Source organism: Pan troglodytes, chromosome 1, assembly GCF_028858775.2.
Source record: "Pan troglodytes isolate AG18354 chromosome 1, NHGRI_mPanTro3-v2.0_pri, whole genome shotgun sequence".
Classification (NCBI taxonomy): Eukaryota; Metazoa; Chordata; class Mammalia; order Primates; family Hominidae; genus Pan; species Pan troglodytes.
The window spans coordinates 34,615,534-34,638,203 of record NC_072398.2 but is presented as its reverse complement, the minus strand read 5'-3'; the positions used below and the strand labels follow the sequence as shown (position 1 = coordinate 34,638,203).

At 40.5% G+C, this 22,670-nt stretch overlaps 2 protein-coding genes across 2 annotated transcripts in view; both read right to left on the bottom strand.

Moving 5' to 3' along the window:
- Positions 1-22,670, bottom strand: part of PTPN14 (protein tyrosine phosphatase non-receptor type 14) — a 201,730-nt gene that overhangs the window by 118,887 nt on the left and 60,173 nt on the right. The window lies entirely within an intron of this gene.
- On the bottom strand, positions 13,762-16,741 carry LOC457731 (AP-3 complex subunit sigma-1-like). The gene has a single exon (XM_054658785.2). The coding sequence runs from the start codon at positions 14,419-14,421 to the stop codon at positions 13,840-13,842; it is 582 nt and encodes a 193-aa protein (XP_054514760.1). The 5' UTR covers positions 14,422-16,741; the 3' UTR covers positions 13,762-13,839.

Here is a 22,670-nt window from a genome sequence, read left to right as displayed (position 1 = left end):
CTAACACACACATCATTTACCTACATTAAAAGCTCATGACATTTTCACCCAGAATTTGCATAGCCACAGAGCCGTGCTTCTGGAAAGAACTTTCAGGCACTCATTTAAGGCATCTCTTACCTTTAGGAAAGGCTACACCTAAATTATTCCAGGTAAACAATCTGCTTGACACTAATCTATAATAATAGGATTAGAGAAGAAGATCTCTTAGTCCCTTTCATTTCAACATTTTTATATTCTATGAATTTATCCACTACGTTTAAGCTCTCAAAAAAGCCATTGCACATATGTTAAAATTCCATCTTTTAGCCATTCACACAGGCGTAGAGTTCCACCTCAAACTCAGCTCCCTCCTATATTTTATGTCCAATAGGAATACCTCTGCTTTGTCATTAGAGCAGGGAGCAAAATATCCACTATAAAATGGACTTGATGTGAAATCCACTCTAAGCATCTCCTTTCTGTTAAATAGTCTGGCCTCCTGGAACCTTTCCAACTTTCCCCATGTGGCTCTCTGGGGCCCCATCATATTCATTTTATCACACATACATTATAAAACCTGGAACTAAATGCCACATGCTCACAGAAAGGTCACAGGTTTAGACACTTTAGATTTTCCTAATAAAAACTGTTTTTCAAAAGAGATAAAAGTATAGAGCCCTCATTCTATTTACTGTAATTTTTTTTTTTTTTTAAGAGAAAGGTCCATTAAAAATAAAAAGTCAGAGTGAGCCCTAATGGAAACTATGGACTTTGGGTGCTAGAGATGTGTCAATTTAGGTTCAATAATTGTAACCAAGGAACCACTCTAGTGGGGGATGGTGATAGTGGGGGCGCATGGGGAAAGGCGGGGGTATGTGGGAAATCCTTAAGACTTCCTTTCAATTTTGCTGTGAACCTAAAAGTGCTCCCAAAAATCGAGTCTATTTTTAAAAAATAAACAGAAATAAGTTACTTAATATATAGTTTTATTGATCTATTCTTTAAGAACATATCTAATAAATACTACTAAGCTGCAACTCTTGCTGAGACCCATTTATAGAAATTAAAGAAACTACATATCTGGGAGGCCAGAGTGGGAGGGTCACTTGAGTCCACGAATTCAAGAACAGCCTGGGCAAAATAGCGAGACTTTGACCCTACAAAATAAAAATAAAAATAGCTGGACATGGTTTTGTGCACCTGTAGTCTCAGCTACTTGGGAGACTGAGGCAGGAGGATCACTTGAGCCCAGGAATTTGAGACTGCAGTGAGCTATAATCATGCCACTGCACTCCAGCTGGGCAATAGAGCAAGACTCTATTTCTAAGTAAAATATAGATCATAAAGCTAACAATGCTGACTCCTAATTTTTTTCAATACTGTGATTTTTTTCGAATTTCAAAACAATCTTCTAACCCTCTTTTTCCTAGGCGCATCTTATAAAGAAAAGTAGCCTGGGACACTATTGGGGTAATGGTTACACTAAAAGCCCAGACTTCACCATTATGCAATATAGCCACGTAAAAACACTGCACTTGGCCAGGCACGGTGACTCAGGCCTGTAATCCCAACACTTTTGGAGGCCGGGGCGAGTGGATCACTTGAGATCAGGAGTTCAGGACCAGCCTGGCCAATATGGTAAAACCCCATCGCTACTAAAAATACAAAAAATTAGCCGGGTGTGGTGGCAGATGCCCGTAATCCCAGCTGCTCGGGAGGCTGAGGCAGGAGAGTCACTTGAACTCAGGAAGCAGAGGTTGCAGTGAGCCGAGATCGTGCCACTGCACTCCAGCCTGGGCAACAAGAGTGAAATTCCATCTCAAAAAAAAAAAAAAAAAAACTGCACTTGAGTGCCCAACCGGGCCAACATGGCGAAACCCCATCTCTACTAAAAAATATATATATATATATAAATTAGCCGGGCATGGTGGCAGGTGCCTGTAATCCCAGCTACTCGGGAGGCTGAGACAGGAGAATCACTTGAACCTGGGAGGCAGAGGTTTCAGTGAACCAAGATCACACCACGGCACTCCAGCCTAGGTGACAAGAGCAAAATTCCATCTCAAAAAAAACAAAAAAAAACAACTACACTTGAACCCCCTAAATCTATTTTTTTTTTTTAAAGACTTAGACTTTCACCCTTCCGTGATGAAAGTAATTTGGAATACAAAGTACAGGGGGAATGACAGGGAAAGTGCAGTAAACCCTGGACTCTTCAACTTCTAGGGTCTTTGTCTCAGTAAAGCAACTGGAAACCGAAAACTAAAGACTAAAGAAAGGGAAAAATCCTCACTCGACTGAAGTTGAGCTGAGGGGTTCTAAGAACCAAGGTTTACTATTAGGGATAGGAACATGCACAAACTTTCATGCAAGTACTGGCTTTAACCAGAGAGGGGCAGAATGAATGGCAAAGTACTTATCCTCTTTTAGCCTCAGTCTACTCACTTATGAAGTTAATACATATTCTACCTATTTGTGAGAAGTAAATCAGAAAACAGTGCTAGTGAGCACTCAGAAAGTGTGGACAAGTTCCCTTCCTACTCTTCTCATAGTTTCAGAGTATGCTAGGTTTGCTCAAAGCATGGCCAAGCAGTTGTGCAAAGAGGAAATTGAGTACTTGACCTACTGTAGAGAAAGTCTTTTAAAAGGTTAAAAATGAAGGTGGGGGGTGAGGTGGCAAAGCATAGAGTTTAACATGAAGCTATGACAATCCCATGGAAAAACTGACCGAGTAGAATGCTGAATCATGCATTCTCTTAGTCCAACCACGGCTACCTGGTTATCCCACAAACTCAGACACCTGAAGCATAAAGGAGAGAATCTTAGACTAAATGTCCTCTGAAGAGCCCATCCTGGGTGGGAAGAAGATTTCTTATTCTAGCCAACAGCATGTGTATATCATCCAGTGTTGCCCATTGTTCTTTTTTTCCCCAGGGGAAATTGATATGAAATTCCCTTGGTCTTATAAAATCCATGAGGCCATGTCTCTACAGCTCCTGGTGTATCACAGAGTCTCTCATCCTACAATCACTCTCAGGTGTGTCTCACCTCCCCCGTCAGAGTCCTGAAGGGAAAGACCTGTGTGGGCGTCAGCTTTGTAACCTTCTATAATCATAACATGGAGCTTTATACATGGCAGGAAGTGAAATAAATGTTTCTCATTGATATGGTTTGAATATATGTCCTCACCAAATCACATGTTGAATTGTAATCCCCGATGTCAGAGGTGTTCAGGTCATAGGGGTGGATCCCTTCTGGCTTGGTGCTATCCTCAGGATACTGAGTTCTCCCGAGATCTAGTTGTTGTAAAGTCTAGCACCTCCCCTGACCCCGCTCGCTCTCTTGCCCCCTCCTCTCCTGCCATATGCGATGCCTGCTCCCCTCCTTCACCTTCCACCATGATTGAAAGCTCCCTGAGGCCCTCACCAGAAGCAGAGCAGATGCTGGTGCCATGCTTCCTGTACAGCCTGCAGAAGCATGAGCCAATTCAATCCCTTTTCTTGTAAGTTACCCAGTCTCAGGTATTTCTTCATAGCCATGCAAGAACAGACTAACACAGTCATTATGAAGAAAGAATGAATCCTGAGATCACTAGCTTTTTGACATTAAGGCAGGGCAGGAGTCTCCAGCATGACCTCAGTGACTCTTCCAATCATTTAAGGAATCTGGAACCTTAGATGGGTCTGAATTCTGGCTTCTTAAGAGAGGGTTAAGCTACAGAGAAAAGGGATGAGAGTTAAGTTATTCCACTGACTCATGCTTTTTCAGGGGAAAAAATTGAACTTGGGTTTCCAAAAGAACATTCCCACCACCCAAGTTTTCCTTTTCTAGCCCCTGATCTGTTTTATACTGGGGGTATTCTCACAGACAGAGATTGCAGATCCAGACACGTTCCTTGCAACAAATACAATGGAACTACTGAGATAATAAAAAGTGTTGTAGTGTGCCCATGCTTGCTGAAAGCAATTCGTTGAGATATTTGCTCTGTAAACATCACATCTTAAAGGTCTTTTATACAGAATAGGCTACATTGCAAGAGAACATACAGAAAACCTTCAGGCACTTCTAAAATTCACTTCTGAGTAGTCAATCAGCTTCCTAAGCTCTAAAGTGTAAGTTTCGATCTTTACCTATTAACTGTGGATTTCCAGTATTTTGTTCTCTCATTTTTAATTAAAAAAAAATTTTCAAAGTTAAAAACACAAAGCAAAGAAAGACAGCTTTCTCACAATTTAGAAAAGGTCATTTGGCAGAGCAAGTAAATCTTTAAATATGATGGATAAGCAGAGGAGAGATCTTTCACAAATATCAACCAAATGCATCGTATTCCTCTTTATTGAATTACCTGCACAGTCTTTGTTTAGTCTTTTATTGAATTACCTGCACAGGCAAATGAAAGACAGAAGTTCAAATCCAAATCCTAACCATGGTCACCGCACTTTCTTTTTAGCTCCCATGCTATGCTATGTATACTTAACTCTTTATTTTTTTTCTTAAAGATAAGTTCTGAAATCACCAAAAGAAGCTAACTGCTATTCAATTGCATCCTATATTTACCAACAGTCTTTGGAATTTCTCCAGCATTCCATACTATTACAACTCCCAAGGACATCTCACAGAGCTATGTAATCTTGGTGAGGGTGTAAGAAAGGAAAAACTGATGCAACCAGTCTGTGCTGTGTATAAACCTGCATATGGCACATCTCAGTTTTGATAGTACTAGGTCATTTTCCTAAGGAAAGGCTAAAAGAAGGGATGAGGTGGGAGGGGATGGGAAATAAAAGAATACTAAAAATGTCTACTCTTATTTTCCTTTAAAGGAAGGCAGAAAGGAAATTAGTTTTGTGCAGTGCAAATGAGATTATTAGTTTCTTCTATCAATCAGTTTTAGAGCTGTACAGTACCCAAATCATATCCATACATCAAATTATTTTTAGCCAAGTAAAGCTCTTTCTGCAAAGTTTAAAACACAAGCCCCTGACTTTAGTTGCTAATGAAAATAACATCAACAACAAAAACTTTAAAAAGCACATTTTAAGATTCCATTATTTCCCTCCTAACTCACTTTTAGTCAGTGGTGAGATGGAAACTTGTCCTAAAACACATTTTCCATCTCTCTTACGCACTAACCACGTAAATGACCTTTCAAGCCTTTCTAAAGCTGTATGTGAAATTGGAAAACAAAGATTCCTACTGTGTTATAATTCATTACAGTAATACCTCACCTATACGAAACATGGCTACACAGCAACCTGATCTATGTAGAACACAGCCAAAAACCAAGAAATGGAGCCAAAACATCCTTTGAGCAGTTGAATATCACCAAATCCTTAATTCCAACATCATACACTTTGCTCAGGAAACAAAAGAACACCCTCAGTTCATTTACTCTGACTTTAAGTACAGTTCTTTACAAGTTCCTTGACCTGACTTCTCAGCCCTTAACAGATTTCAAAGAGACAAGGGGCTGTCATTACAGACAAGCACATTGACATAGGATAAAAAATGGCAACAAGGGAGGTGACACGTAAATGATTAACATACACACTCCACAGCATACAAATCGGTGTCCAAAACTCCCTGTAGTAAATAGGAACAATAGTACCCAGCATAATCTGTTTAAGAAGGAAGAAAATAAATACATTTTTAAGTAAGTCCCATCCATGGTGGTTAAAAAGCCTCCATAACCCGGAAGCACTTTCCCCAAAGAGGTGGTTCTCTATCTTGTACATCTCTAACACTTTCTGTGAACTCTTGGAGTAAGGGGGTGGCTTCAGCAGGCAATCTTCTAGGAGGACAAGTTAGTCTGAAAAAGCTCCCCGGTTATTGTTTAAAAAGATCATTTCTCCACCCCCTGCTTTAAGGATTACTGTCTTGAGATTTCCAGAGAGACATGATTTTCCCACAGGAAGCAACTTAGAACATGCAGGTTTTCATTTTTGACCTTAGCGAAACTTTCCTCTGAAGGCATTCTAAGTACATCTTGAATACTTATGGATAAAATAATGTTGTCTGGGATTTGCTTTAAAAATCATGAGGGTTTGGGAACGGGGTGGGGCTGCAGATGAGGCACCACTATGAGTTGACAGTTCTTGAAGGTGGGAGACAGGTATGTCAGGGGTCTCACCATTCTCTATGTATGTGCCTTTGTATGTGCCTAAAATTTCCATAATAATAAGCTGGAGTTTGTAAAATAAAAAAATTTACTAAATGATACTTTTTAAAGTAACCTGGTAAAACAGATAACAGTGCTCACTAAAAAGGGTCAGAATTTTCCCTCCAAACTAACTCCTTTGTCCTTCCAAAACAGAATGTGGATTTCACTAGATAAAACCAAAAGCAATAGTTTTTCCCTTCCTTATTAAAAGGCAGTAGGAAAAATTCTTTCTGTAAGTAAAATGACAAGTTCTTTAAAATGTAAAGAACCATCAATTGGGCATAAAATAAAGGACTCTTCCTGGTCCAGCTTGCATAATCAATTCCATCAGAAGAATACCTGACTCTGGTTTACTCTCAAATGAGCTTTGTCTAGTCATGCCAGGAATGCTTTGTTGTAAGACACCCCACCCTTCTTTGGGAGATGTGCAATCTGCAACTCTTCAATTCCACTTCTTTTTGCTGTCAGTATCTATATCCACAATGATGTATGTCCTGGAATGTCAGAGCTTATTATACCTAAAAATCAGAATGGGAAATTCCCCACAAGTGTCAGAGCACTAAGAAGATGATAATCAGCACCGCCATTTGTGAAGCAGACACATTGATGGGGGCACTCTGCTGAGCACAACCTCAACACCCCTACGACGACAGGGCTTCTCTTACTATATCACCCCATTTTACACACTAAGGACTGAGGCTAAAGAGAGGAAATAACTTCCCCCCACGATCACTCAGTGACTAAAGACAATCAAGTTCAAACCCAGAGCTTCATCTGACCCCATGTTCTTACCCAATGAGCCATGCTGATATGACGCAGAAAGAGGGTTATCAGCTATGACCTTATGATATAAAAGTAACAATGACAATAGCAAGCACCCACATTCTACAAAAAACAACTATGACATACCATCAGCAGTTTATCTTTGCTCACCCACAGCGGACATTACTCAGACATGGTGGAGGGGGCCCTGAGGCTGGGACCCAATTTCAGCCCAAGGAAGCTCTATCCAGAAGGCATGGCAGCAGAATCAGGGTCCCATCCCAGCCGTACCACCCTGCCAGAGCCTCTTACCTAGACGGCCTATTCTACTGTACCACTGTGTTGTGGAGTGAGAGAACCTGAGCATGTCGCATAGAACCTCTTCAAAAACCAATTTGAAAAACACATTCACAAAAGCAAATGGAAAGGTTTTCCAGCCAGGGCAGATGACTCACTCATCAAATCAAAAGAAACTCGCTGAGGATAAACATACCTTGAGCTTGCTTCGCTCTTCTCCAGAGAGGTGCGCCCTGCAGGGACAGAAGTAGCCAAGAAAGAAGGGCTCTCCTGGAGAGACAGTTGCTTGTGACCTCCCTCAGCAAAGCTTTCCACACCTTCCTTTCCCCCGTTTCCTTCCTCCCATGCCTGAGTGAGTTCCCTCAACTTCTCTCCCATGTCCAGGGTGTCACTTCCTATCCAAACAGTGAGCAGCAGCTAAGCCACTCTGCCAGCTCTCTCCATCTGGGTCTGAGCATCCAGCACTGAGCTTCCCTGGGAATGTCGCCTCATTCACCAGTTTCTCCAGCCCCACCAGCAAGCCTCACCCAGAAGCAGTCATTTCCATGCCTAAGCCACTTACACACTGCATAACCATGGGTCCGAAGCTGGCTCGCTCCCTGCATTTCTAACATGGGGATGAAAACGGTCCCCACCACCTAGAGTTGTTGGGAGGGTTATGAGTTAATAATCTATAAATTCCTGGCACATGGTAAGCATTGTTTATGTGTTTGCTATCACCGCCATTATTATCCTTGCTACTTCACGGAATACTGCAGGAAACCCAAGGAAACACAATGACTGCTAAATACCACAGCTGTAAAAATGTTTTCCCAACAAGCCAATTGTTATAGAGCAGAGAATTTTTAAAGTTAAGGCTGTTCATCACAAAGAGAAAAAATATGAAACCAAAACATGCAACTACAGGTCCCACTGACTGGAAACCACGACAGGGTGCCCAGTGGGTTTCAGATATGTGACCACTCCAGTGAATCAGTACAACCAAGTGGATTCTAGTGTATAACGCAATCACTTCTCCAGAGCCAAGAAGCTGAATCAGAGGGGAGAAAGAATGAAAACAGGTATGAACTAGTATCAGCTGTTAAAGAGTTGTATAATCCCAACTGATGTAACCAAATGTTAATTACTAACAGGGAAAAACAAAGCTTCTAAACAGACATGGTCGTGCTGCTCATTAAAGGTATACTGTGGCCACACATGCACGTACATGCACCACAAACCCATTACAATTGTTCTTTCTTCTCTCTGTCCCCTGCCTTGTAAAGACACACAACACACACATACCCCACACTACTTAAGTGGACACTTGGAACAACTTATGTTGTACTAAGTAGCTCTCAGTGATATTACAAAGAAAAAGAACCTGTCTAATGCTAACACAGTAACTTTACTGTTGTAAAAGTAATTTGTTAGCATACTATCATTCCTGTTACCATCGGTGACCTCAAAACAAGATTTGTTCAGCTGCTTGCATCAGTGCTGAGTAAGCCTGGGCCTCTAGAGAGGAGATACTGCATGTGGGGATGGCTCTTCCCCTGTCTGCAACCCTGTAGGGTGTAAGCACACTAAGGAACAAGAGGGCAAAAGTCAGGTGCTTCAGTTTTCAAGTGGGACTCTTAGCTCTTAAAAACTGCAAGACTTAACTATGTACAATTTCTAACAAATTTGTGTCTAATAAATACAGCAAACACTATACAGAGTAAACCTAATTCAAGAGACTCTTTTTGCTCTTCTGATTTATGTTTCAGAATGCTAAGGATTTCAAACCTCCCTAGGAATAAACACCATTTACTAAAATTGTTGTACATAAGCAAAGAAATCCACAGAAAAATAAATGCATACTTCTTCTACAATTAGATTATAAAAGGGCAGAAACCAACAAAGTTTTATATATTATTTGCACCCCAAATCCCTTTGCACTATAATTAGCACTGACTCTGAACTCAGCAGTGTCACTCTAGGGAAACTTTCGTTGGAAATAAAAGCAATGAATCTTAAAAATTCTGTATAAGGATGCTGCATTCAACGTCATTTGTAGTAGAGGGTGGCAATTTGTAACAACCTGAGTATCCATAATACATAGTTCAAGTACATTTTGGCATATCTACATTATTTAGGCTATTCTGCAGTTATTAAAAATTAGTTCAATCTATATTAGCTCTGAACAATGCTCATGATGTGTTACTAAGTAGGAAAAGTTGCAGAGTAATATATAAGGCAAAACCAAAGCAAATAAACCAGTTACCTTGTGTATGTTTAGGTTTATATGAGCTTGGAGAAAACCAGGGAGTATTTCCATACTCAGAGATATAAGAGGAGGAACAGAGAAGAAACATCTACTTTCTCTTACACAATCTTTGGATTATCACCATTGTATTTGGAAAAAAAACAAAAAACAAAAAAACCTTAATCACCTAACATATGTCCCTCCTAAATACTATATGTAAGAAAATTTGGAAGAAGGGTTCCTTCAGTAGAACACTCATGATTCATTGATCGTTTCAGCTATAATAGCCTTTAAATGATTACTATGTGCCAAGAAGTGTGCTAAAGAATTTTACGTGTATTTTCTCATTTATCTTCACACGTCCAATTTACAGATAAGGAAACTGAGGCTACATAACCTGGCCAAAGTTCCAGAGCTAGCAGGTGGCAAAGGCTGGCTCCAAAGCTCAATCTTTCACCATTAGGTTATACCATAAGATGTACATTTACATAATAAGTAACAACAGTTAATTATTTATTAATAAATACTATTTAGAGCACTCTCCCATTATCACATGGCTTTCAGCACCATATACAATCATACATTGACTAAATACAAAATGTACAAAGTAGTACATTTTGCTTAAAAAAAAAGGGATCAAGCATTCCTTTTTAAAATTAGAATTTTTTGGTCTGGCACAGTGGCTCATGCCTATAATCTTGGCACTTTGGGAGATCGAGGTGGAATGATCACTAGAGTCCAGGAGTTTGTGACCAGCCTGGTCAACAAAGCAAGACCCACATCTCTACAAAAAATTTAAACATTAACTGAATGTGGTGGTGCATGCATGTAGTCTCAGCTACTCAGGAGGCTGAGGCAGGAGGATTGCTTGAGCCTAGGAGTTCAAGGTTGCAGTGAGCTATTGCATCACTGCCCTCCAACTGGGGCAACAGAGCAAAACCCTGTCTTTTTTTTTTTTTTTTTTTTTGAGATGCAGTCTCGCTCTGTCACCCAGGCTGGAGTGCAATGGCGTGATCTTGGCTCACTGCAACCTCTGCCTCCCAGGTTCAAACGATTCTCCTGCCTCAGTCTCCCAAGTACCTGGGATTATAGGCGCCCACCACCAAGCCCGGCTAATTTTTGTATTTTTAGTGGAGATAGGGTTTCACCATGTTGGCCAGGCTGGTCTCAAACTCCTGACCTCAGTTCATCTATCGCCTCAGCCTCCCAAATTGCTGAGATTACAGGCGTGAGCCACCGCACCCGACCCTGTCTTTATTATCCCAAAAAAACAAACAAAAAAAGACTTATTAAAACAGCTTATGTCCTGAAATTTATTCTTTTGAATTATTAGGGTTAGAAAGCTCAGTCGTTTTCTACTTTACCTAAATATTTTAATAACCTTTAATATTTTCTGATTATAATTCATTATAAGAATATTGGAAATGACAGAAAACTAAAAGAAAAAAATCACCCACGTCACCACCCACAGAGGACCAATATTAAAATGTTTGCATATTTTATTTCATTTTAATTAAGTATGTTTAATTCATTGTGTAACTGAGATTGTACCATCTTATTTGATATCTTTCATTATTTATGATTACTATGTATTATTTTCTCATGCTATTAAAAATTTTTCAAAAACAATTTTAAACTGTTGCATAATATTCCAGTGTATGGCTCATCATTTATTTAACCATTTGCTATTGTTGACAACTTAGGTTGGTTCTAATTTTTTGCTATTTTTCAAAAAGAGTTCCCTATACTTCTGATTCTTTCATTGGAATAGATTCTTCAAGACTGTTATTGAGTCAAAAACTACACATTTTTAGAAGTCTCTTATTGCATACTCCTAAATTGCTTCCCAAATAACTGTTAAATGCAGAGGCTATCACAAATGACTATGATTTCCATTTCTTCACTTGTAAGATGACTGAAACAATATGTTTTCTTAACCACTTCAATAAAAAGAAAAGACCCACGCTTGGAGTCAAAAGAACCAAGTTCTTGCTATAGCTTTTTTCTCTTACTGGGTTACCTTAAGCATGATTCCTCAAGATGGCAGAAAAGCTTTAGTAAAGGAGAATATCGATCCCAAAAGGGATACTTCAAAGTCTCAATGTCCTCATGTGACAGGAAGTCTAAGAAGCAGAAAGCCTCCCAAAATCCAGTCTGTAACAAATAGGTGAACTGTGAATCTTAGGCATGGCCCTGGGTATGATCAACCATCAAAAATATCAACAATCCTATCTCTCAATAGCTACAGTGCCATGTCACAGCACCTCAACCTCGGAAGCAGATCTAAGGATAGCTTTTGAGAAATGTAATACTGCTGCCCCCCACCAAGTGTTAACTACAGAAACATTACTTGGCCCAAACATCAAATGACTGTACTCCCTTATATTTATATATCATTTTCTCAAAAACCATTATTCGCACAGCACATAATATTGATCTCAATATTCCCCAAAGAACAAGAAAAGGCACCCTCTCTGCCTACCAAGTCGTATGAAGTGACAGGTAAGGATATGAATAGAGCAGCAGATATGCTGGGCGGCTGGGAAGAGAAGAGCCCACACAGAGGCAAGGGCGAGAAAGAAACAAGAAGCAGATGAAAATTTGCAGCCATCCACACACTGTTCTAGGGCTCAGGATAATCTACAAAACGTGTCAAGTAAAAAAGGAGAAAAGGAGATGACAAGGGTACATAATGGCTCAAAGAGAAAATAAGAACTTCAAGTAAGATTTTTTTGAGTAAAGATTAAATCCAATCTCACTTTATTTCACATAAATGCAACATTTGAAACAGAAGCAACTGCAGGGTCAAACAAATGCAGCACAAGAATAAAAACTGCCGGGTGCAGTGGCTCACGCCTATAATCCCCAGCACTTTGGGAGGCCAAGGTGGGCAGATCATCTGAGGTCAGGAGTTCGAGACCACCATGGCCAACATGGTGAAACCCCATCTCTACTAAAAATACAAAAAAAATTTAGCTGGGCGTGGTGGCATGCGCCTGTAGTCCCACCTACTTGGGAGGCTGAGGCAGGAGAATTGCTCGAACCTGGGAGGCCAAGGTTGCAGTGAGCCAAGATGGCACCATTGCACTCCAGCCTGGGAAACAAGAGCGAAACTCTCGCTCAAAAAAAAAAAAAAAGAATAAAAATTAAAATACTCTAGTTACCTATTACATATGATTTTTGAAAACTGTCTCATTTACACAGACACTGGAGCCTTATGAAGTCATTAGTTTTCTCAAGAGTACTGCTGCTCTGAAGTAAGATTGGTAAACAAGGATTCCAATATAGACATTAAAATAGGTAAGAATGAGCTAGGCGCGGTGGCTCACGCCTGTAATTCCAACACTTTGGGAAGCCGAGGCGGGTGGATCACGAGGTCAGGAGATCAAGATCATCCTGGCTAACACAGTGAAACCCCATCTCTACTAAAAATACAAAAAAAATTAGCTGGGCATGGTGGCGGGCACCTGTAGTCCCAGCTACTTGGGAGGCTGAGGCAGGAGAATGGCGTGAACTCAGGAGGCGGAGCTTGCAGCGAGCCCAGATCACGCCACTGCACTCCAGCCTGGGTGACAGAGCAAGAGTCTGTCTCCAAAAAAAAAAAAAAAAAAAAAGGCAAGAATGAAGACTTCTTTCTATTACCTGTGCATGGATACTCTCAAGACACTCAAGACAAAATGAACTGATTTGGACACACAAAAAAAGTAATGGTGCTTAGTCATTTATTAGCTAAATTAGAACCTGTAGGTGATGCTAAACACTATCAAATAAAAATTATTCAAGGTGACCATCCCTTGATAGCTCATTCCAGTAACAACTTTTTTTTTTTTAGTGATAAAATATACTTTTATTTACTTTGTTGAGTCAGAGGGTTGTAAAAAAAATTATTGCTAAAGTAGATATCAGGCAAACAGAAAGGTGCTTTAGAAGTCCAGTTACCTTGGAGTTTATTTAAACTAAGAGAAAAAAGTCATAATGTTTTCATGCAATACATACTTGGTTCTTTAAATAACAATTGTGTGACAAATAGCAGAAGGAATTAAGGAATGCTGCACTTGTGATCCATACAAAACACCAACATTTTAGGTTGTACGTAATTAAAGAAATATCTGAAACACTTTTTAAAACACTGTAGTAGCTAATACATAGAGGCATGCCGTAGATGGGCACCCGAATGCAGTTTAGAAAAGAAAAAAAAATCACATAGAAACTACTCAATTTCTTTAAAATCACTGAGCAAGAAAAGCAACGTTGAACTTTCATACTGATTTTACACAACTTCTATATAGTACCTTGACTTAAATTCAAGAGCAAAAGTTAAGACTCTCCTCCTCTATTTTTGGTAAACAACTGCATGGTAAACTTAGATGACTCTTCCCCCTGGATTTTACCTGGGAGTGGCCTTTTTACATTTTTATTTAAAAGAGGACAGGTTTGGCACTTTTATACTGATGTCACCAATGTTAATATTTCTTGGGATCTCAGGAAGATTCATATTCTTTACAGCTGATACAGCACAGGCTGGAGCTCCCACTAAGCCAGCCTCAGGTTTTTCCAGCTTATTTTGTGCATCAATTTGTGTAACAATCTCATTCATGTTTGTCTCCAATACCATTCCCCCCATCACTATTTCTGCAAGAATACTGTGAACCTTGTCTACATGGAAAATCAAATCCAGTTCACAGACATTTTCAAAACATTTGTCTAATGTTTCCACAAATACTTGAATGAGATCTAAAGTGCCAAGTTCACTTTCTGAAGAATCTACACAGAAGACAAAATATAACGTGGTGTAATGTCTATAAATCAGTTTGTTGTCAGATGCTCCAATTAATAATCCCCCTTCTAGGAAATTACAAACATTTTCATCTCTCTTAGATACCAAATGGAAAGTCTCCCTGATGATTTGCTGTTGTGTATCTTCACTGTAGGGCTGGTAGAACTTGGAGAGCCGCGGCTTCCCGTGGTTGTTGAAAATTAGGATCGCCTTGATCATGGCTGTGCCAGGCCGACCGGGTGGGCACTGGTGGCCAGGGCGGGAGCAGGCGCACAAGCCTCGCCTAGTAATCTTGCCTGCGACCCTTCCCCACCCGCCTCCAGTTAACCACTTTCACTGTCTTGAAGTTTCTTCTTTGTAAAATATACTTACTCTACTGCTATTTTTATACTCCGTTATGCTATTTACAGACTCTACTGCTAATTTAATCTATTTCCTCTTGAAGTCTTTCATTTTAAAAGGGCAACTGGGTGCCATCTTCTCTACACTGCACCTTTATATATTTAACTCTCATTATGACACTCACTCCCTCATATACTCCGATATAAATAATCCTACCTTTCTTACTTTTTCTTTTTAGGTATTATTTCTTCACCTTTTAATTATCTCAGTGGTTCTCCCTTAACTCTAAATTCTCCTTGTCTTCTTAAGTTATAGTACTAAAATGAAACAAATTACCTTTACCACCTGACTCATAGAGATGGGCTTATTTAACAGAAAACACAGAGCAGGCCAGTTGGATTTTCCCATAAAATCTGCATTTGAAAGAAAAGAGTTCTCACTAGAGAAAGACCCTTTCATCTCCAAAAGATAAGCATGCTATCATTTGTATCCAATAATAAAGAATAGGACAAAAGGAAAAAGAAATCGTAGAATGGGTCTAGAAAATATAGGTGTATTTAGTTCCTTGCCTGGCATGGTTATTTTAATCCAGTCAATCATTAGGAATTTGGTGTTGGATGTGGTGGCTCATGCCTGTAATCCCAGCACTTCAGGAAGCCAAGGCATGAGGATCTCTTGAGCCCAGGAGTTCAAGACCAGCCTGATCAACACAGTATCACCTAGTCTCTATAAAAAATTTAAAAATTAGCCAGGCATGGCAGCACACACCTGTGGTCCTAGCTCCTCGGGAAGCTGGGGCAAGAGAATAGCTTGTATCTGGGAGATCAAGGCTGCAATGAGCCATGATCCTATGATTGCATTACTGCACTAAGCCTAGGTGACAGAGTGAGACCCTATCTCTTTAAAAAATAATAAATAAACATGAATTTGGAACTAGAAGTTAGGAGATGGCTGAGTTAAAGTGGTAAAATGCAGGTGTTCCCATTTTTTCCCCAACTGAAAAATCGCTTCAAATCATTGAGAAAACAAGATACAGATGCAAAGAGTTCCATGTTTGATGAAACAAGGGGGTTTCAGAAACCCCCCCAACACAACATATAAATACAGAAGGTAAAAACCTGGCAGAGAAAGCTAAACTTGCTGTCTGTACACTTAACTTTAGAGACGCAAGGTACCAGGTGTTTTGTTTTGCGAGGGAAATGGGTAGGTTATGGGTAGGGAAGGACTTGAAAATAGAAGACTTGTGTGAATGTCTTTATTCCTCTCCATGCAGATGGGAACAGAAGGTCATTAAAGGTCTCCAAGAGGGATGTCTTCAGGGGAAGCAAAAGTGCGAGGTGCTGAGATTATCTGAAAAAGTTGGACAATGTGGAAAGTTATACAAGAGGCGTTTGTTTCACAAAGCAGTTGGAGGTGTGTGGGAAGACTTAGATGCTCAAAGAAAACCAAGAGAATGAAAAGGTTAGGCATTTTCTCAAGGAAAAACAAAAATGTGTTCAACAAAGAAAATGCCATCTCAACACCACACTTGTCTTAGCAGTAAACAATACTCACTTATTCATATCGAATAGAAAGCATTGAGCTGAGTCTAACCAGATTATTAGTGCTGCTAATTATCCTGGAAGGACAGTGGAGGAGAAGATGGAGCATAAATGAGATTAAATCATTTATCACCCACCACCACCACCATCCTAGCTAACATTATTGAGCACTTACTGTGTTTTGTATTTTTATTCTGAGCACTTATAAGTGAGCCTCGTATCTCGTATCTCTCCCAGGAAGCTGCCACAAGACAAAAAGCACCGTGAAGCATTCTAGACTCACAACAGAGGAATGCTTCTAGCAGAAGGAAGGATCCCCTTGACTGCGTTGACGGAAGCTTTGGAATTCTTTCAGAAAGGGGAATAAGTGGAGCATTTCATTCAATTTTGGGAAATCTGTGATAACCACCGGGATCAAGGCCTCATTAGACAAGTGGTATGAAATTCTCCTTCCTGTAATTGCTGAGAACAGATGAATACGGAAGAGCTAATGGACTCTGAGCTGGCAGAAGTGGACCTACAGGTAAATTCAAAGTACAACTGACCTAGACTTCCAACTCCTCACCTCCAACCACTGAGTAATACAGAGGCGAATGTAACCACAGACATGGAGAGTTTCTGTACTGCGCCTAAATGCATGAAGAGGAACCACCACAGGGCTGAAGACATCTAGTCTTTTATACTTCTTTTTTTTTTTTTTTTTTTGAGACGGAGTCTCACTCTGTCACCCAGGCCGGAGTGCAGTGGCGCGGTCTCAGCTCACTGCAAGCTCCGCCTCCCGGGTTCACGCCATTCTCCTGCCTCAGCCTCCCGAGTAGCTGGGACTACAGGCACCCGCCGCCACACCCAGCTAATTTTTTGTATTTTTTAGTAGAGACGGGGTTTCACCATGTTAGCCAGGATGGTCTCGATCTCCTGACCTCATGATCCGCCCGCCTTGGCCTCTCAAAGTACTGGGATTACAGGCGTGAGCCACCGCACCCGGCCTAGTCTTTTATATTTCATTGGTGAGTCCTTGTTCACAGATATCCACAGGTGCTGGCACTTAAAATGATCAGAATTACTCTGCAGGCAGGGATAGAGGGAGGGGTGTTAATAAGTTATTATCAATAAATGTTCATGTCCCAAAACCATACCCTAATTTAACCAAAAATCATAGTTACCATCTATGGAGCACTTCCTCCATACTAAACTGTACATATGTTATCTCTCATACTCATGTCATCAACTCTGTAGAGGCATTATCCTCAGTCTACAGAACAGTAAATCAAACTTTACAGAGTCTAATTAACTTACCTGAGATACACTAGCTAGTGATGGAACTCACACTGTCTCCATTAGGCTACATGGTCTCCCATCTTCCAGAATGTCTTAAAGTATGAGCCTTTATTGTGATTTTTCCTTAGATTCTAGTGGGATACAGCAAAGTAAGTCTCTACCAATGGAAATATAACTTACAGCTCACCGCCTGCTGACAGTGTTGTATAAAACTACTTACCACATTAGAGAAATAGATTCTTCGGAATACTTAGGGTTCGGACAATAGGAACAAAGTTGCTAGACTACCCAGGGCCCAGAACAAAAAGGAAAAAAACTGAGATGAGAGGCAATGGGAGGCTAGAAATCAGGGTCTTTACCCAATGTATGTGTTTGCTGGAGGCACACACCCAGGGGCATTTGCTAAGCATTGTTCCCCTTCTGTTTGAAAAACAAAAACAACCTCCCTGAACCCTCTCCCATTCCCCCTAGTAGTGAACATAGGCCAATCTCAATACTGCAGTGAAAAAAATAAATCAAAACATGCCAAGTTCTCAGATGTTTACATGGCATATCCCATGTTTTAACTTTGGTACATCTCCGTAAATCTGGAAAAGTTGACCCCCTGTCACCCAGATGCATCAACCTTCAGCTATTCACATTAATTTATGCGCTTTGATCAGATCCCCAAAGCATCTATTTTTTTTCATTCTACCACAAAATAATAAATACTGGAAAAAAATCTATATGCCTTTATATTTTCACAGGTAAGTGCAGAAATGAACTGCATTGCATCCACTTCTTTTAACCCAATTCCTATACTAAAACAAATTCAAGTAAAATATGCCTATTTTTCAAAGCACAAACCTAAAGTCACTAATTCATGGGTAGTTCACATATGACTAGAGAAAGAAAAGGAGAAGGAAAGACAGGAATTAAAGTGAAGGAAGGAGGAGGAGGCAGGGAACACCTTATGAGAGGTCCCCCAAACTTAGCCAGACTAGAATTAAAGAAGGTGCATCAAAGACTATTACATCCAGCTGGGTGCGGTGGCTCATGCCTGTAATCCCAGCATGTTGGGAGGCTGAGGTGGGCAGATCAGCTGAGGTCAGGAGTTCGAGACCAGCCTGGCCAACACGGTGAAACCCCGTCTCTGCTAAAAATACAAAAGTTAGCCAGGCATAGTGGCATGTGCCTGTAATCCCAGTTGCTCAGGAGGCTGAGGCAGGAGAATCACTTGAACCCTTGAACCCGGGAAGGAGAGGTTGCAACAAGCAGAGATCACGCCACTGCACTCCAGCCTGGGAGACAGAGCAAGACTCCGTCTCAAAAAAAAAAACGACTGTTACATCCAATTAGAAGAGCAACAGGGCAAAAAAGCTCCATCAACATATACTTTGCAAATAGTCTGTGAAGAAGGTTTGAAAGCACTTTGTTGAGAGCTAACATGTTAAGCAGTGACCTAAAAGATGAAAGATAAGCGTCTGGGTTGTAGGGGCCCTTCTCTAACACACCTGGGAAGAAGAGGTAGATGCTGTCCATATGATCTTGGGCCAATGGCAACATAAATAGCTGCATTTGAGAGAGAACGAGGACCAAGCATTACAGGATCGCTTTCCTAGAGATGCTATGACATTCCTCCAACATTGCAGTCATGTTGGCAAAAGCAGACAGATACAGTGCAGAGTTGGGGCCTAAAGTCGACATCTAAAACACTGTAGCCATTCAGCCCAAAGACCTTACCCTATAACAACAGTGAATGACACAAGGGAGAAAGCAAGGGTCCTATACACCATACAACATAGAAGCCAACCTTTTAAACATTAAGAGCATCTCCACCCAAACTTGAATGAAATTTTGTACTGAGCACAGATAATCTTCTACTTGTACTTATGGGCCAAGAAAAGTAAGTTAAATTTGTTAAATTAAGATTATGTTTCAGAGTAATTCGACCCACATTTTTAATAGAAATTTATTATTACAAATATTTATCACATACCTTGTAGGGGCCAGGCACTACATTAGACAATAGGGATAAAACTGTTTAAGACAGACACAGCTGTGCTGCTCTCACAAAGCCCACCTACCATAAAACACTTTAATCATCTCCAAAACAACTCTCTGTACAGGCACACAAAAGAATCAAAATCACTAAAGCATCTAAGCAGGGCAATATCAGAGCTGAGCACATAAAACCCATGTAAAAGGAATGAAATAGCATGCTGTCATAAGTCTTATCTTTTTCTTAACAATATCTGCCCTTTGTAAAATGCCAAATACCAGAACATTCAGGAGCATCATTAACTTTCACCCATTTTCACTGAGCAACTGAAAGGCGTCAGACACTGTGGATCTAAAGATGAGTACAACCTGGCTTTTGTCTTCAGAAAGCTCATAATCTAGTGGGGATGAATTCTTCAGGATCACAGAGGGCAAATGGCCTTCTCTGGAAAGAGGTTTTTGACAGCTGTGCTTAAGAAGATTTTTGCAAAAGTGACACTGTAATATTATTGCCTTTTCCTCAATACAAATTTTCCCATCACAAGCACAGACATCAGAAAAGGCTCTTGACCTCTCTGCTATGTTGTAATACATTTCATCAAAATGAACTTGTTACCGCTTCTCGAAACATGAAATTCTCTCTATCCTTCCACCCAGCATTCAAAGACATCAGAATTTCCGCTAGTTCATGGTGTAGCTAAGGCTGCATCGAAGGACAACATAAGGTGGTTTGAGAAAGGTCCTTTAAGATCTGGGCCTTGCCTACCTAAATAATGAGGAAAAGGAAGACAGTGACAATAATGATGGTGATTAGTAACCGCAGCTTCAATGGACTGAGCATTTATGATGTGTCAAGCATGGTGTTAAGCATTTTCAGTTTGTTGTATCATTTGGCCCTCATAACAGTACTGAGGTAAGTATATTATTTATCCTCATGTTATGGGTGACGAAACTGAGGCTTGCGGAGGTTGAGATTTTGCTCAAGGACACAAAGCTAGGAAGTGGCAGAGCCAAACCCAAAACCGTATCCATCTGTACCATGCCCTCTCCCCTTGCCCACCCTTTTCCCATATGCGCCAGTCACCTGCAAAGAGCAGGAACCATGGAACCACCATACCGTTTCTAATCTCCAAGCCTTTGAGTATTATTGCTTCTGAGAGGCCACACTTCCCAATTTTCATCCAGTTGACTCCTATTTGTCTTTCAGAACGCGTTTGGAGTCAACTTTCCAGGAAAGTTCTCTAAATTGCCCCTCTCTAAGGTTTGATGCCTCATCTCTGGATTTGCTTAGCCCTGGACATAGACTCCCTCTCTCCCAGCACTTGTCCCACTGTGCCATGCAGTCATGAGCTGCTCAAGGTCATGGATCATTTTATATTCAACTCTGCAGCTCCAGAGCCTCGTAGGGTACTTACTAGCAGCAGGCATCACATCACTGTGTTGGCTGACTGAACAAATGCATGAGAAAGAGAACTGAAGTTAAGGACTTATTCTAGGATGGTCTCTCTGGAGCTAGAGATGCCTGAATTCAAGTCCTGACTCCACCTCTTATCAACTGGCCAATTTATTTAACCTCTCTAAGCCTCAGTGTCTCGTCTATAAAATAAAGGCTAACAGTAGCATCTAGCTCTAAAGTCTCTTCTGAGAGTTTAGATTTTGCAGCTTAGCTCGGTAAGTGACACATATGTTAATAAATGTTAGTTACTAGTAATAAAGTATAGGCCAAAGCCAATCCTCTTATAATAAACCACTTTGCCCTTGGTTCCCAGCTTTGCTTTTTCCTCCAATCCCAAGGCTTTGAGCAAGTACAAAGTCACTCCTCTTACAATGAGGCAATGGGGTGGTGGAATCACTTCGTCAACCAACCCAGGTCCCTTCCAGAGCTAGATATTTAAGGATCCTTTAGGTTTTTCCACAAAGTTACAAGGGGGAAATGTTTCACATATAACCTTGAAGTAAATCTTTTCTCCCAAAATAAGCATTTCCCTGGGAATTGATACCCCAGCTGAGAATAAAGCAGCTGTTGCTGTTAACATTTACCCTTGACAGAGCACTATTAATTCTATCATGTTGATCAGATCACAGTAAAACTGTATAGTTAAAAATCATATTGTTTCATGTCATATTCAACAAAGCATCTTTGGCTATAAATAGGACAAACAAGTGTCTCCCATTGTGTATGCATAAATGAGAATACTGTGGAAGATGTTAGAATTCACAGTTATATTTGTGTTCCTTTAAGAAACACAAATTGTGGCTCACACCTGTAATCTCAATACTTTGGGAGGCCAAGGCTGGCAGATCATTTGAGGGCAGAAGTTCACGACCAGCCTAGCCAACATGGTGAAACCCTGTCTCTACTAAAAATACAAAAGTTAGCCAGGCGTGGTGGTGCGCGCCTGTAATCCCAGCTACTTTGGAAGCTACGGCAGAAGAATCACTTGAACCCGGGAGGTGGAGGTTGCAGTGAGCTGAGATTGCGCCACTGCACTCCAGCCTGGGTGACAGAGCGAGACCTTGTGAAAGAAAGAAAGAAAAGAAAGAAAAGAAAAGAAAAAAGAAAAGAAAAGAGAAAAGAGAAAAGAAAAGAAAGTAAAGAAAGGAAGGAAGGAAGGAAGGAAACAAAGAAAGAAAGAAAGAAAGAAAGAAAGAAAGAAAGGAAGGAAGGGAAGGAAAGGAAGGAAAGGAAGAAAGGAAGGAAGGAAGGAAGGAAGGAAGGAAGAAAGAAAGAAAGAAAGAAAGAAAGAAAGAAAGAAAGAAAGAAAGAAAGAAAGGAAGGAAAGAAAGAAAGAAAAAGAAAGAAAAAGAAAGAAAGACAAATTGCTTAATATGGCATAACCCCCTACCCAGTGGCATGGGCAAGATTTTTTAAATTATATTTTCTTTAATATGATTTTTAAATCCATAGATGATAGTAATGATGTAGGACTGAGAATGGCCTGGTAAAACTCTAAACCCAAACTTCATTTTATATGCTCTCACAATGCTGCAATGTAATGTTAGTTCACAGATAAAACTGCTGTGTATGAGCTCTATCTACAGCGGCTGCAGGCTGCCTGTTCTGCCAGGGTATTCCAACTTTTATTCACTGGTCGATAAAGCAGAGGTCCCCAACCTTTTTGACACTAGGGACTGGTTTCAAGGAAGACAATCTTTCCACAAATGGGAGTGGGGAGCGATGGTTTTGGAATAAAACCGTTGCACCTCAGATCATCAGGCATGAGTTAAATTCTCATAAGGAGTGTGCAACCTAGATCCCTGGCTTGAGCTGTTCACGATAGGGTTCCTGCTCCCATGAGAATCAACTGCTGCTGTGGATCCAACAGG